This window comes from Peromyscus maniculatus, chromosome 19 (genome assembly GCF_049852395.1).
Source record: "Peromyscus maniculatus bairdii isolate BWxNUB_F1_BW_parent chromosome 19, HU_Pman_BW_mat_3.1, whole genome shotgun sequence".
In the NCBI taxonomy this organism is placed as follows: Eukaryota; Metazoa; Chordata; class Mammalia; order Rodentia; family Cricetidae; genus Peromyscus; species Peromyscus maniculatus.
The window spans coordinates 52,004,988-52,019,432 of NC_134870.1; the positions used below are offsets into that span (position 1 = coordinate 52,004,988).

General features: G+C 52.6%; 1 protein-coding gene across 3 annotated transcripts in view; it reads left to right on the forward strand.

The window, feature by feature from the left end:
- Camk2a (calcium/calmodulin dependent protein kinase II alpha) overlaps positions 1-14,445 on the forward strand; it is a 64,368-nt gene that overhangs the window by 36,756 nt on the left and 13,167 nt on the right. For 2 of the 3 annotated variants that reach the window (XM_016003679.3, XM_006985134.4), the window contains exons 12-14: positions 705-747; positions 4,698-4,738; positions 10,495-10,543. In XM_016003679.3, coding sequence (XP_015859165.1) covers positions 705-747; positions 4,698-4,738; positions 10,495-10,543 — 133 coding nt within the window. Of the gene's footprint in view, positions 1-704; positions 748-4,697; positions 4,739-9,494; positions 9,528-10,494; positions 10,544-14,445 lie in introns of all 3 variants that reach the window. The other variant, XM_006985133.4, reaches the window with a different exon arrangement.

Consider the following 14,445-nt stretch of genomic DNA (forward strand, 5'->3'; position numbering starts at 1 on the left):
GCCTTGGTTCACCGGGAACCTCCCTTACCTACTGCTCCCCGACCTGGAACGGAGGCTCAGGACGGGGACTTGAACCCACAGGGTGAAGACTGGCACTGTGCTAGATACACTGAGTCCCACTCCCACCCCCGTGGGAAGTGTCCCAGAAGAAGCAAGTTTCCCAGTGTGGGGACCTGGGATTCTTAACTGGAGGGGCTGTTGGATTTGGAGATGGTCTGAGTCAGGTCTTAATGAGACAGCACGATGACCAGTTGGGCCCTGGTTTCCAGCCCCTCGACCACCGAGGGGGTTTCTCCAAGTTGATATCCTCCGCGGCCATGGAGGGAAGGACGGATTCTAGAGCCAGGTCCTCCAAGCCTAGAGCAGCCCAAGCCTAGTTGGCCTTCCCGACCCAGGCAGGAAACTTCGGTAGCCGTTAGGAGCCCCTGCTAGAGTGTTTTGGGGTCTACTCGTTTTGGCCAGACCACGGGACCTATTAATGTCTGTTCCTGTCTTAAGACCTGTGCCTGTCAAAGCTATCCCTCCAGGGAGAGCGGATGGGCTCTGGGCTGGAGGGTGGGGTGGGGTCAACTGGAGGGGCAGGGGCAGAGGCTTTGGCTTGTCTCTGAAGAGCACACCGCCTGCTCTTCCCTGTGCTCTTCTCTTCCTGTCTATGTTCCTCCCCTCACCTGGACCTCTTCTCGGGCCCATCTTGTCTGTTGCAGGGAGCCATCCTCACTACTATGCTGGCCACCAGGAACTTCTCCGGTAGGTGGTGGGGTGAGAGTCCCCGGGACGGGATGGACATCCTGCACCCGTCTGCTGGATGCCATTGCGCTGTTGGGTAGCTGGGTGTCCCCAGAAGGCTTGCGGAGGATACATGATCCAGGCTTAGCTCACCTATCACAATCGGCACGGAGAAAGGAAAGAAGAGATTAAAAGTCAGCAAACCAAGGCCCTGTTAGAGGTTCAGTCTGACTTCCCAGTCCGCAGCAGCACTGGGGTTTTCAGGCCAGGCCAGCTAGAGGGGCAGACAGTTATTGCAGTCTCGTCCAGCAGGAAGGGTCAGACTTGAGAGCCTTAAACCAACAGGCGCTTAGCTTCAGCTCAGATTGCTTCACAACAAGCAGTGGGGTGACACTCCCCCCCCCCTTTTTCCAGGTAGGACGATAAAAGCATAAGAGAGTATCCTCGGTCTCCTCCCAGGTCCCAGAACTCAAGAGAGGCAGCACCTGTCTTCAGCACAGGTCTGACCAACCCAGAGCAGGTGCTTTTCTCTAGGCTGGGTTACCCAGGAGCCCAGGGCAGGAGACTCCCAGGCAGGGAGTGGCCAAGGACTTGGGCATGTAGCTCCAAACAGGAGGGAAAGGGATTATTGTCAGAGCTTAGCAACTCCTCTTGGCACAAGGGTCAGTGACGGGCCAATGCCGCTTCAGGCCTCTCCCTGGGGAGTCCTGGGTGCTGACGGCGCAGCGGAGCAGATATAGTCAGCGGAAGCGGCCAAGATCACTGGAAGGGCCCTGGCACCGGGGCTGGGCCAGCACAGACAGCTGCATGTACAGACAGGCCAACCGCAGCCAGGGGTCACTTCTGAGCAGAGGGCTGGCCTGGGTCCCCTAGGAGGGTCTGCCCATATGATGGATGACCCAGTAGAAGGTCCAGCTTCAGAAGTGGGCTGCATCCGCACTGAACTCTCCTCAGTCATGGATCCGGCCATGCCTTTCACTGAACACAGAAAGCTGGGCTACATAGAATTTGTTTCGTTTTGTTGTTTTACAATTATAGCACCCCGGAGAATGCCAGTCTCAAGCCCACAGAACAGGGGCCCGTGGCTTGGTAAGCCAGGGCTGTGAGGAGAAGTGTTTTTTGTTTTTTTGTTTTTGTTTTTTGTTTTTGTTTTTTTTTTCCCCTCACAGTGGCAGAGGAATGCTAAAGAGATGGCTCAGCAGTTGGAGCATTTATTGCTCTTGCCTAGGACCCAAGGCTTGGTCCCTGGAATCTACATGGAGGCTCACAGCTGCCTGTGACTCCAATTCTGGGGGACCTAATGCTCTCTTCTGGCTTCCATGAGGTCCTGTACAGTGTGGTGCACATGCATTCACACAAACACACATAAAGAAGGATTTTTGGGCCTGACTTTGGTTTCCAATACAAAAAGGAAGAGGAGAGTGAAAGAAGAAAGAAAAGGAAAATTGAGGAATTAGATTTCTAACCATTAAAAATCAAAGGTTTGGGGGTGCTGGGGAGATGGCTCCCTGGGTAAAGTGCCTGAGGGCTAGCACGAGGAACCGAGTTCAGATCCCCAGCACCCACGTGAAAAGCTAAATGTGTCAGTACCTGCCTATAATCCCAACACTGGGAGACAGAGACAAGGTGAGTTGGCCGCCTGGTCTAGCAGATCAGTAAACTTCAGGTTCAGAGAGAAGCCCTGACTCAAAAAACAAGGAGGAGCTGGTGGTATATGCCTTTAATTAATCCTAGCACTCACGAGGCAGAGAAGCAGGTAGATCTCTGTGAGTTTGAGGTCATCCTGGTCTATATAGAAAGTTCTAGCTGGGCAGTGGTGGTGCACGCCTTTAATCCCAACACTCGGGAAGCAGAGCCAGGTTGATCTCTGTGAGTTCCAGGCCAGCCTGGGCTACCAAGTGAGTTCCAGGAAAGGCACAAAGCTACACAGGGAAACCCTGTCTCGAAAAAACAAAAACAAAACAAACAAACAAAAAAAAAAAAGGAAGTTCTAGCCAGAGCTACATAGGGAGACCCTGTCCCCCAACCCCACCCCAGAAAAGGAAGAATGTGATCAAGGGAGGTATCCAACATTAGACCTAGCATCCACTTGTGTGCCACAGACATACACACGTCAACTTTTTATACACACACAAAAAAATCAAGAGATTTCACAGAGAGAGAGACGGAAAGAGAGACAGACAGACAGAGAGACAGAGAGAGACACACATACAGAGACAGAGAGAGATTTCTGTGATCTTTTGAAAATATTCTGGGAACTAGGGATGTATCTTAGATTGTAAAGTATTTGCCTAGCATGCATGAAGCCTTGAGTTCTCATTTGTTTGGTTTTGTTTGTTTGTTTGTTTTGTTTTGTTTTTCAAGACAGGGATTCTCTGTGTAAACCAGGCTGACCTCACACTCATAGAGATCCACTCGCCTCTGCCTCCTGAGTGCTGGGATTAAAGGCGTGCGCCACCACTATCCAGCTGAAGCCTTGAGTTCTTCTCCAATACCAAATAAAAATCAAGGGCAGCCTGGTCTACAGAACAAGTTCCAGAACAGCCAGGGCTACACAGAGAAACCTTGTATGGAAAAAAAAAAAAAAACATACCAAAAAAAAAAAAAAGCCAGCAACACATGTGTGTGGTAGCACATGGCTGTAATCCCAGGATTCAGGAGATGGAGGCAAGAAGATCAGAAGGTCACACGGTAAATCAAGGCCAGTCTAGGCCTATTCTGAAAAGAAAAGAAAATGAGGGTCTGGCTACACTGGACACAAGCCTGTACAACAGTGGCCTGGAGCAGAGAGTCCCCAAGGTGCACACTCTCCCCTGCTGTGCGTTCTGGTCCCACTTGCACAGCCTGGAGAGAGAGAGACTTTCAGGCATGGCACACAGAAATGACCTCTACCCTTTGGGAGTTTTGAGGTGTCACAGGTGGAGTTATAGAGGGACCGAGAGCTGGGGCATCTGTGAGCTCATCCCTCAGAGGCCCTGGGGCATCAGTGTCCTGTACCCTCAACGCTCCCACCCCCACCCCCCAGTTCACCCTCTTGGGGCTCCCTGGAGAAGGACTAATCATAAATGTCATCGAGGGCCGACTATATATATCCTGAATGCTGTGCTAAGCACTTCATAGAACCATGTCTCATTTAGGGCATATTTTAAAAAGGTCTGAAGTGGTCAAATACCAGGCAGGGTAGGGCTGGGCATCCATGCTACTCTGTCTCATACCCACTGCCAGGGCTCCAGTCAGGAAACGAGGGAGGAAAGGGGAAATGCACGGTCCAAGCCTCCGTGAGAGCGGTGGCTGGGCTTTTGCCTACCCGGGACTCAGCAGCCAGCCCTAGAGTGGGATTCCAGAGGCTGAACTTCGGTCTGTGCTGCTGAGAAGAAAGGCAGAGAATGAGTGTGCTGGCAGGCAAGGGTGGGCCCCAGCGGGGGGACATCTGCTTCTCGTCACCAGCAAAATGCAGTCTGCAGCTGTCCAGACTGAGTAGGCAGGGCTGACACATGACCTCAGCAGCAGCATGGGGCTAAAATTAGAGAGGGCCAGGGCAGGTGGGGGCCAAAGCAGGGAGCTTCCAGCCCTGAACCGGGGCTGCAGGCCTCTGAGTTGGCCACCAGCAGCGTCGGTGACAGGGATCCAGAGGGAATCCCCAGGCTCAAACAGCAATCCTACCGTCCCGGGGGGACACGTTGGGACACCTCTCCCAGCCCTCAAGTCCCAGGGCTCTCTATCCCCGAGACTGCTGAGAACTGGGGAATCGCAGGCCCACTCTGTGGAAGAGGGAGTGAGTGGAAGGTGGAAGACCAGCGGACGGAGAGGAGGAAGAGGAAGTCTCCCGTTGGTGGCCAAGCCAGCTCTGTTGCCAGACAGTCCACCCGCCACTACTCTCCTCCCCGGCCGGCAAATGCTGCTCTTCCTCACGCTGTGGGCTCTGGTGCCCTGCCTGGTGTTGCTAACGCTCTACTTTCTCTCCTCCACAGGAGGGAAGAGCGGAGGGAACAAGAAGAACGATGGTGTGAAGGTAAGTCCCCGGGAGCCCGCAGGCCTGTCTCTGCCAGAGACCTGCGGGTCAGGCCTTGGGCAAGCTCCTGGCCTCGCTCATGGCGGCGGGCGACCTGTCGGATCCAAGGCCAAGTTGCTCTCCCCAGATCACCCAATTTGCGCTCCTCCGGCGCCCGCCCACCTCTCACCGTGTTTCCTGGGAGCAGATTGGGCAATGGCAGGTGGCCTGGGTTGCCTGGAGCCCAGTCAAGGGGCAGATCTTGAGGAGGCGTCTGGGGTTCTCCGGGGCTGTGACGAGAGGGTACCAGAGGGCCGGAAATGGTCACTAAGGCGACCTCATCCTGCCCAGAGGGTGAGGGGACTGGATGGGCTCTGGCCTGTGCGTACACTAGTGTAGCCTGTAACCTACGGAGGATGGGCAGCTGTTTTTACCAGGCTTTGGGTCCCAGAAGGCCCTCTTCTCCGGCAATGCCTGTCCCCTGTGCCCACCCTAGATGCCCAAGCTACCTCTCTCCACACCCTGCTGGCCGCTCTTTCCTGTTTCTTCTCACTTCTCCCTCTGCTGTCTGGGGCCTAGTCCCTTCGCTCTCTGCAGCCTCTCCCCCCCTCCCCTCCGCCCCGCTACCTGACTGCCTCACGGGGGGGTCTCATCTCTGGAGACTGCCTTATTCTGGACTCTGCACCCATCTGCCCCGGACATTAGAAGGTGTGAGGTCCTGAATGGCCGCCCCGGGGCCATTCAGTGTGTGCTGGCGGCCGCACAGCTTCAACCAGAATGGCTATGACCTGCATGGGGAGCGTCTGGGCTGGGGGTCAGGCCAGAATTGGGCTTTCCCCTTTGTCCATCCCCCCTTTTTCCACCTGAGGGTCTCTTAGGTGCCTCAGGTGGGATGTGGACTTGGTGATCATTTCTGAGATTTCAGCTCTGGAAAACATACCCAAAGAGCAACCTTTCTCCCAAATCTAACGGTTCTCCCTTCTCATCTCGTGTGTTTGAGGGGCTGTGGCCACATGCTGTGTAAAGATGCTTGGTCAGCGGCAGACTTGATAGGCAATAGTGATCCTCAAAGACTACTGTGGGGCCGTGAAGTTCCTGTTTATTGCCTAGCAGTTTTTCTCTACCCTCCTCCATTTTTCCTTCGCTTTCCCATTTTGAGATAGGATCTCACCATGCGACCCAAGTCAACCTTAAACTCTCCACCTGGTTAGCCTAGCCTCCAGAGGGCTGGAATTACAGGTGTACACCGCTATATCAGGCCCTCACCATACCCAGGCATGCTTAGATTTTCTTACCATGTATTATACATGCATACTGGATTTGGCATAGTAACATGCTGTGAGGATTTGGAGCCTAGGAACACTAGAGATATCATGTGCCCTAAAGTCACTGTATGATACCTGCATGGGTGGCATTGTTTCTCATGACACATTTCTCAGAATATGTCCCTGTCATGAAGAACCACACGACTAGACACCATTATTTGGTCAATAGACAAACATCAAGGCTTTTCACAATGAACTCTTTGGACCCGAATACTCTGGGGAGGTTCCTCTGGCAGCAGGTGGAGTTGAGGAGGACTAGAACGGGGAAGACCCAGGTCCTGGGATTCCTGCAACCTCAACAAGTTCATGCCAAAGTCACCGTGGCGGGTCAGTGAGTAGGGTGGGTTACTGGCAGCTGGGGCTTGGCTGGTTCAAGTCCCAGGACTCTGCTTCCTTCCCTCCCTCCCCCTTGGCTGGCTGTGAGGATCAGCTGGGCTACCACATGTGGACAGTGTGAGCAGTGCTCACACGCACGAGAAGTCGTTGAGTCAGGAATACCTTTCCTGTTGCGTGTGTCAGGCTTCGTTTGCTCTTGAGAACAAAGCACGCTCAAGCAAACACTGAGACAAAAAGCTAGCACACACTCATCCTAGAGTGGACACACATGTTGGGGTGGACTCTGGTCTGCTGTCGGGGTGTCCTTGAGGCAGCTTTTGCTCCCAACTTGAAATGGGTGCTAGAGGAATATGCCACATGGGGCTGCAGGTGTAAGGTGGCGGGGGACCCTCTTTACCCACAATGTGTAGATGCTGAGTTGGGGTGCCGCGGTCTGCCTGGCTCCTGGATTGGCCCTAGCAGATTGCTGAAGAGCTACTGGATTTGGGGTCCGGAAAGGCTCATGTGGGGCCAGGGTCAGGGCTGAAACTCCAGATCCAGCTGCTCTTGCAAGGACAGAGGCAGGAGGTAGGACTTGTGGCATGATGCTTTGCTAGTCGCCAGGGTGCTTTCCAGCGAGTACAGCTGGACAAAATGTCCCTGCTTCCTTCAGGGTAGGACATACCCTAAATGACTTCTTAGGGTGGCCTCGATGTGGATGAAGAGAAACTCTGATGTCCCTGGCCCAGCCTCCTCTTCTGGCACAACCTCCTTCTTTTCCTAGAAATGGAGGAGGGAAGAGTAATTTGGGTCTGGCCTGGAACTTGGGGGAACAGCTGGCTATACCTCACTCCTCCATGGAGTGGAGAGGACAGCAGGGCTTGGGGAGGTGACAGTTACAGACTCTCACATCCTCAAGTCAAAAAGCCACGGGGTCGAATGGGGGCCTCGCTCTTCCTTCTTTCCAGGGGTTGGTCCGGGTCCTGCTACCTCTACCAGGAGAGTAGAGAGTTGTTTGCAAAGGTTGGTGAGATGGCCTCACCAGAGAGACCCCTGGGAAGTTGCATCATGCAGACACACCCCCAGCTTCAGGGGGGAAATCTGTGCTCTTTCTACAATTGTGTGCTGAGAGACAAATGGTTCTTTCTATGGAGAGGCTAGCGGCCTGTTCTGTCACCAAGGGAAGGGCTGCTCGGCCTGAGTGACAGGAGCTTCTTGAGCCTTTACGGGCCCGTCCGGGCTGAGACTGACAATACTGCTGTTCTGCAACCCTTGCCGACCTTAGAACCAGCTTCCATGGGCGGTTCTAAGAGAGGCGGTTCTACCTTTGCTGACGACCCCCTTTCAATCCAACTCTCAAGTGCTGGTCAAGATGGTGGCCACCTCATTCGTGATTCTAGGAGATAGAATCTCCGTCCCCCAGAAGCAGTGCCCGGCCCTGGCCTCCTTTAGGCCTTGGTTGCCACAGGAGTCCACTGCTCCCACCCCTCACCTCACTCACTGCCCTGTTGGTGTCGCATCCGTGACGTCGTCGCCCTCTCCCCCATGTCCCATCCTGTCACTGTACGTCCGAATCCGATGCAGTCTCCGCTCTGTGTTCTCCTCTTCATGTTCCACCTGGAACCTTCTGGCCCATGGGGGCTTCCTCGGGTTTCTGCTGACAGCTGAGCTCTGTGGGCCTGTCCCCTTTCCCCACACGCTGTCTGGCCAAGCTGCAGCCATGGAGGGAGGTCAGCATAGGGGAGAGGAGAGGAGAGGAGAGGAGAGGAGAGGAGAGGAGAGGAGAGGAGAGGAGAGGAGAGGAGAGGAGAGGAGAGCAGTTGCAGTGTTTTGCAATGAAGCCACACTACCCAGGAAGCCACCTAGGAAGGTGGGCATTCATGCCTCCTGAATACACGAGATCGAAATGTCCAGCAAGGTATATTGCCCAGTGTGTGGAGGCCCCCCCTTGTTAAAAGGCACACATTTAGGCCCTAGCATACAGATGCTTACTGGATTATAAAAGCAGGAAGCCCCAAATCTAACCTGAGTCTCTCAAGGCCTATCCAGTGCGTATTGTAGCACAGGCCTACACTGGAGAGGCCGTAAGTCTCTCTTTCTTCATGGGCCGTTAGGCAAGGGGCTCCCGGCCTTCCAGCAGGGAGCCAAGATAGCACGAGCCTTTGAGGAGTCTGTTTGGAGTCCTGGACAGAAGAAAGAGCCTTACCCTCAGGGCCTCTGTTTCCCTTAGCATAGCTGTTGACTTCTGAGAGAGCCTGTGAAGACCACCAACCCTCTTAGGCCCCCACCTGTCTTCTCTGGACTTAAGTGTCTCTCAGGACCTGTATTACTCTATGAGTAAGTCTTCAAGATGCCTGGCTCTTAGAACTGAGTGAAGGAGAAGCAGCCCCCCCCCCTTGTCCCCACCTCTTCCCTGGACCCCAAAGCTAACACATGGCTGGTGCAGCCCACAAAGACTGGATTAGGCCAACCGGCAGAGCCACTAGACTCAGGTTCCAGACTTCTGCCTGCGCCTCAGTTTCCCTGTCAGCACACGGGAGCTGAATAACACAATGGCTGGGAAGTTGTGAACACAAACGGGATCGCAGAGGCATCCCCAGGGTCACCTGAGACTATTCTTGAGAGTGGACGTGACCAGTCCCACCAAGACTTAATCAAAGTCCTTAGAGAGGACCTGCTTCTGTATAGGACTCGGTGACAGAGAACTTGCTGGAATACCTAAGGCCTTAGGTTTCAGAAAGAACAAAAATTAAAAGGCAAGCTTCCCCAGTGACAAGATGTTAGGGAGCGGGGTCCGCTTAAGCAGACATGCATGGAGAGTCTGGGGCTCATGTCCAGGTCTGAGCACCCTACTGTCCCCTAAAATGAACAGACAGCCAGCATCTAAGAGCCAAGACTAACTTCCCCGTCAGAGTGAGGGAATAGTAGACAGCCCTAGTTGAAGCCAGGCTTGGCCTCGGATGTTAGATTTATAGAACCAGGTCCAGGCGTTTGAGGACCCAGAATCTTGCCAGCCCCCATGTTGCTGATCAGAAAGGACCACAGAGGATGGCCCCGAGGCCGTCCTCCTTCCTAACGTCCCTGCTCTTTTCACGCGGTGTCTTTTCCTGTCCCATCTCTTCTCCTTGTTTTTCCAGAAAAGAAAGTCCAGTTCCAGCGTTCAGTTAATGGTGAGTGTCCGCCGTCTCCCAAACACCGGTAAATGCTGGGCCTCAGACCCTCGCTCCCTCGCTCCCTGCCTCCTTCCTGCAGGCTGCACAGGAACCCGGGGGCGGGGAGAGTGTGCTCAGGGCATGCGTGGTACGTGTGCATCGTGTGACAATATGTGTGTGTTGTGTGTGTGTGTGTGTTGTTTGCGTGTTTCTGTTGACACCTCCAATTCCACGGCCCAGACCAGCAGGCCAACAGCAGATCCAAGGCCTTCCTCCAGTCCAAAGGTGGATTTGAACCAAGTCCAGCCCTTGGCTTTTCTTGCTTCTCCCACGCCCTCTGCTCATCTCAGGGCTTGGTTTGTACCGTTTGCTGCTAGGGTGGGGCTTGCTTTGGCCTGAGAAGCAAGCATCATGGAGGAGGCTCCTTGAGCTTGTGCGGGCCACCCCAACAGAGGAACCACAGCCCTGCCTCCGTCAAGAGGGCCAGGGGTGACACGGTGGCCCATGTCCCTCTTCTTCTGGTTCCACGACTGTCTCGGTTGCGCGGTTTTTCTCCCCCTCTGAAAAGCCCACCCTCTCTCACACTGGGCCTGCCTCTCTCTTTCTTCTTCTCCTGCCGGTGTGTGCATTCCTCCCCCATTCTGTGGCTCCCACAGTGTCTTTCTGCTCTTCCGTACCCTTTCTTTGCCTCCTGAGCAGAAAGGACCCAGGAAGCCCCTCTCAGCCCCCCCACCCCCCACCCCCACCCCGAGAGGCCAGGGATCTCCTTGCAGGTACTGCTTCATAGGAGCCCTGCCTCAGCCACCTGCTTAGCTGGGTCCCCTCAGGCTGGAGGGTCTGGCAGGGTTTTTCTAAAGCATCCGGACCACAGAGCCTGGGAAGCCACAGAGCCCAGCGAATCACCAGGCAGCCAGGTTGCCAAGCTGACCCAGCCCCTCCCGTCATCCCCAGGCCCTCCTCACCATCCCCCTCTTCTCTTTGGCAGGAGTCTTCCGAGAGCACCAACACCACCATCGAGGATGAAGACACCAAAGGTAGGAAGGCCTGGCCTGCTGAGCAGACCCTCACCGTTGTGCCCACTGCTAACAGCCTGGATTTTTTGGCTTCTGATAAGCAGGGTATACTGTGGGCGTGGCTTCCCCAGACCGTGCCCAGCGCTGGAGGGGGCGGGGGCAGTGTACATACTTTAGCTTACGGATTTATTTCACCACCTCTCAGAGGGGGAAAAAATTAACATTGAAGCCATAGATACATTGGAACAGCGTAATTTTTCCTTTGGAAATAAGTCATTTTATTTATCTATTTTTGACTGACTTCATTTTTAAAACATATAGCAATGAGGATAAAGGAATAGAGAACAAAAATCCAGAAAGTTCAGTCAGCTGGAATCCATACAGTCAAAACCAAAGACCAGCAAAACTAAAAATGCAGTTTTGTAGCTCACCATGTATTGTTTTCAGAAGCCAGCTGGGGTGGCACATCTGTAGTCCCAGTGCATGAGCGGCCAGCAGAAGAGGCATGAACTGAGGCCAGTATGCTGGAACCTGGGCTCCCAATAAAACCTATCCAATGGATAAGGGAGCAAAGAGCCCCGTGGGAACAGGAGTCTTGAGAAAGGAAATAGCAGGAGCTGCCTTTGGTTCATGGATACTTGCTAAACCCAGGGCTCCATCTGGACCAATATGTGGGTGTGTCCAACCTACAGCCTAAAGGCCACTTGTGGCCAAGGATAGCCATGAACACAGCCCAACACAAAATCACAAACTTACTTAAAACACGACATCTTGAAAAGATTCATTTATTTTAGTTTTATGTGTATGAATATTTTAGGGACACGTGTAAGTGTACTAAGTACACATCTGGTGCCCTTCGAGGCCAGAGAGGACCCTGGACTCTCTGAAAATGGAGTTATGGGTGGTTGTAAGCAGCCATATGGGTTCTGGGAACTGAACCTGGGTCTTCAGACAGTTCCCTTAACTGCCGAACCATCCCTCCAGCTCTAAAACGTGTTTTTTTTTTTGTTTTTGTTTTTGTTTTTGTTTTTTTTTGTGTGTGTGTTTTGCAATTTATTTTTAACTTTTGTGACTGTATTGCATAGATCTTGTTCATGAACACTGCAGGTGATAACATTATTTCACAGTGTCAAAAGAGCGGACCTAGAGCTGTGGTTCTCAACCTTTCTAATGCTGCTGTGACCCTCTAATGCAGTTCCTCATATTCTGGTGACCCCCACCCTCCCAAGCATAAAATTATTTCATTGCTACTTCATAACTGTAGTTTTGCTACTGTTATGAATCATAAGGTAAATATCTGATGCGCAGGATGTCCAACATGGGACCTGTAGTAGGGTCGCGCCCCACAGGTTGAGAACCCAGATGCTTACCACGGTCTCACAACTTACCCTTCCATGAACCCTCTTCTCCAGCCAAGAGTACAGGATGGAGAATTTGGGGACCGTGACTCAAGGTGGGGTCGGGATCTGAACCCAGGCATTTGCATCTGGACCCTGGTGAGCAGACAGTGTACTAGGAGGCCTTGGGAAGGTGTTCTGGGAAGGAGCCGTGTGCCGATTCTGCACAGAGAACAGCTCCTTGATGGTTCTGCCTGCACCAACCCTCTCCCTCTCGCATTTCCCAAGTCAGGGAAAGTAGAGCACTCAGCCTGCGGCCTGCAGGCTGGGGGTGGAGCTAGAGATGCCCTGCGGGGAGGGGGTTGTTGAAGTCTGGAAAAGGGTTGCTGGCCTGGAGGAATCTCAGCTGTGCTAGTTGAGGCAATTTTTATTTTTAGGGGTGTAGATATTTTGCTATGAAAAAATATTCAGTAGGGCTAGGGTTATAGGTTGGTGACAGAGCCCTGGGTTTGATCCCTAACACTGGGGGGAAAAAAGAGATTGTGTTTATATGACAAGCATTTTATAATGTCCTAATGTTGTGTGGGGTGCAGTGAAGGATTACAGGCAGTTTTCACAAAGTATGGTGGCCTTCTGATCCTGCAGGGACCTGGGAGAAAGTCTGTCTGTCCATGTGCCTTTCTGGTCATTTCCAAATTGGTCGAGGAAGCAGTCCGGTGCCAGTAGATTGGTGTCCTGTGGTGGCTCCATGGACAACCTTGCAAGTGCATTCATTCAGCCCTGTGAGTCTGTCCGGAGCACATGCCCTGCCCGACCCCAGGTCATAGGTCTCTGGTCAAACTAAGTTGCTTCTTAGACGTTCACCATATGGGAGACTCTCAGCCCCAGTGGGAAGAGATGGGCTCTGGGATTCTGAGACAACTCCATCTTATTCCTGGCCTTAGGGCAGATGGAAACCAAGAAGGTGATTTGGCTCTGTACTCCATTGCCTGGGTGACCGTTGACAACTTACTCAGCCTCTCTGAGTCTCAGTTTCCTTAATAATAATCAGGTTATGATAATAGTACCAACTCCTGATATTTCTGTGCAGATGAAATGGCAGCTGCAAGTACAGTACACACACAGCATTTGGCATGTGTGATTGTTGAAAAAAATAAATCTTCATTTCTTTTTTTTTTTTTTTAAACTGGAATTCCTTGGTTGAGTGACAGGAAGCCCCATGACATTTTCTTGGAGTGTCAATTTGATTCAAAGACTATTTTAAGACAAATATTTATATGTTAAACAGACAGAATATTTGGAATAGAATACAAAATGTGTATGCACTGGTAATGTAAAATAGGGGCTGCCAGTGATCTATTCCACCTGGATGGTGACTTTGGGCTGTGCCGTGAGGCTTCACGTTTGCCAGCAGCCTCCTCCGCTGTGAGGGAGCCGGGGAACAATTTGTCTCGGATTTTAATTTACTTCCTCCCCTTTTTATAGAGGGAGGAGAGGCCCACATGGGTTACGGTATTCGTTATTTTTCCTGTTACTGTGGCAAAATAGCCTGTCAAAAGCAATTTAAGGAAGTGTTTGTTTTGGCTCCTAGTTTGAGGGCGCCATCCATTGTGGTAGGCTGTGGGAGCATAAGGCAGCCGGGGATGATGAATTTGCAGTCAGGAACCAATAGTCGGGAAACAGAAGCAGATGCCTGCGCTCAGCTCACCTGTTCCTTTCCAGTCAGTTCAGGGCCCCAGGCCGTGGGATGATGCCAGCCACATTCAGGGTGAGCCTTCCCTCTTCAGGTGAACCTTTGTGGAAGTGCCTTCAGAGACACACTCAAGGGTGTGTTTCTGTGATAATTTTAAACCCTGTCCATTTAAGGACCATCATGGTTACTAGCTGAAGATCTGGGACCTTGTTCCCTGCTCCGGCTTCCCCTCTTCATGCACAAACTGCCCAATGGCTCAGTGTTCTGAAAGCACCCTCCTGTGAGAGCAAAGAAAAGCCCTTATACCCAGCACACCCCGGCCCCACAGTTCAAAGGAAGTTCCAGGAGTACCACACTGTTTTCTGGCATGAACCCGTTAAATCTTCTTACCAAGTGAGCATAGTAGTCAGCTTGATCAACAGTTCATTGGAAATGTTATTCGTCAGAACAGCACTCTTGGAGAGAAGGGAGGGGCGAGAGCTGTTCTGAGCACCTTTGGCTTTACGCAGGGCCCCGGCTCTCTGAGCTGTACCAGGCTCTGCCAGGCTTCCTTCCCATGCATACCCTTGCCTCTGCACAAAACCTGGTCAGAAACTGGGTAGACACCAGGAAGTACTAGTCAGGAGTGCAGGCCCCAGCTGAGCGAGCCTCAGTGTGCTGGGTTGTGATCTTAAGAGAGTTTTTGGTTTAGTTTGGTTTGGTTTTTTGAGACAGGGTTTCTCTGTATAGTCCTGCCTGTCTTGGATCTCCCTCTGTAGACCAGGCTGGCCTCCAACTCAGAGATCTGCCTCCAGAGTGCTGCGATTAAAGGAGTGTGCCACCGCCGCCTGGCCAAGAGATTTCCTTAATCTCTCTGGGGCCTCAGTTTTCTTGTCCCTAGAGGAATATTCCAG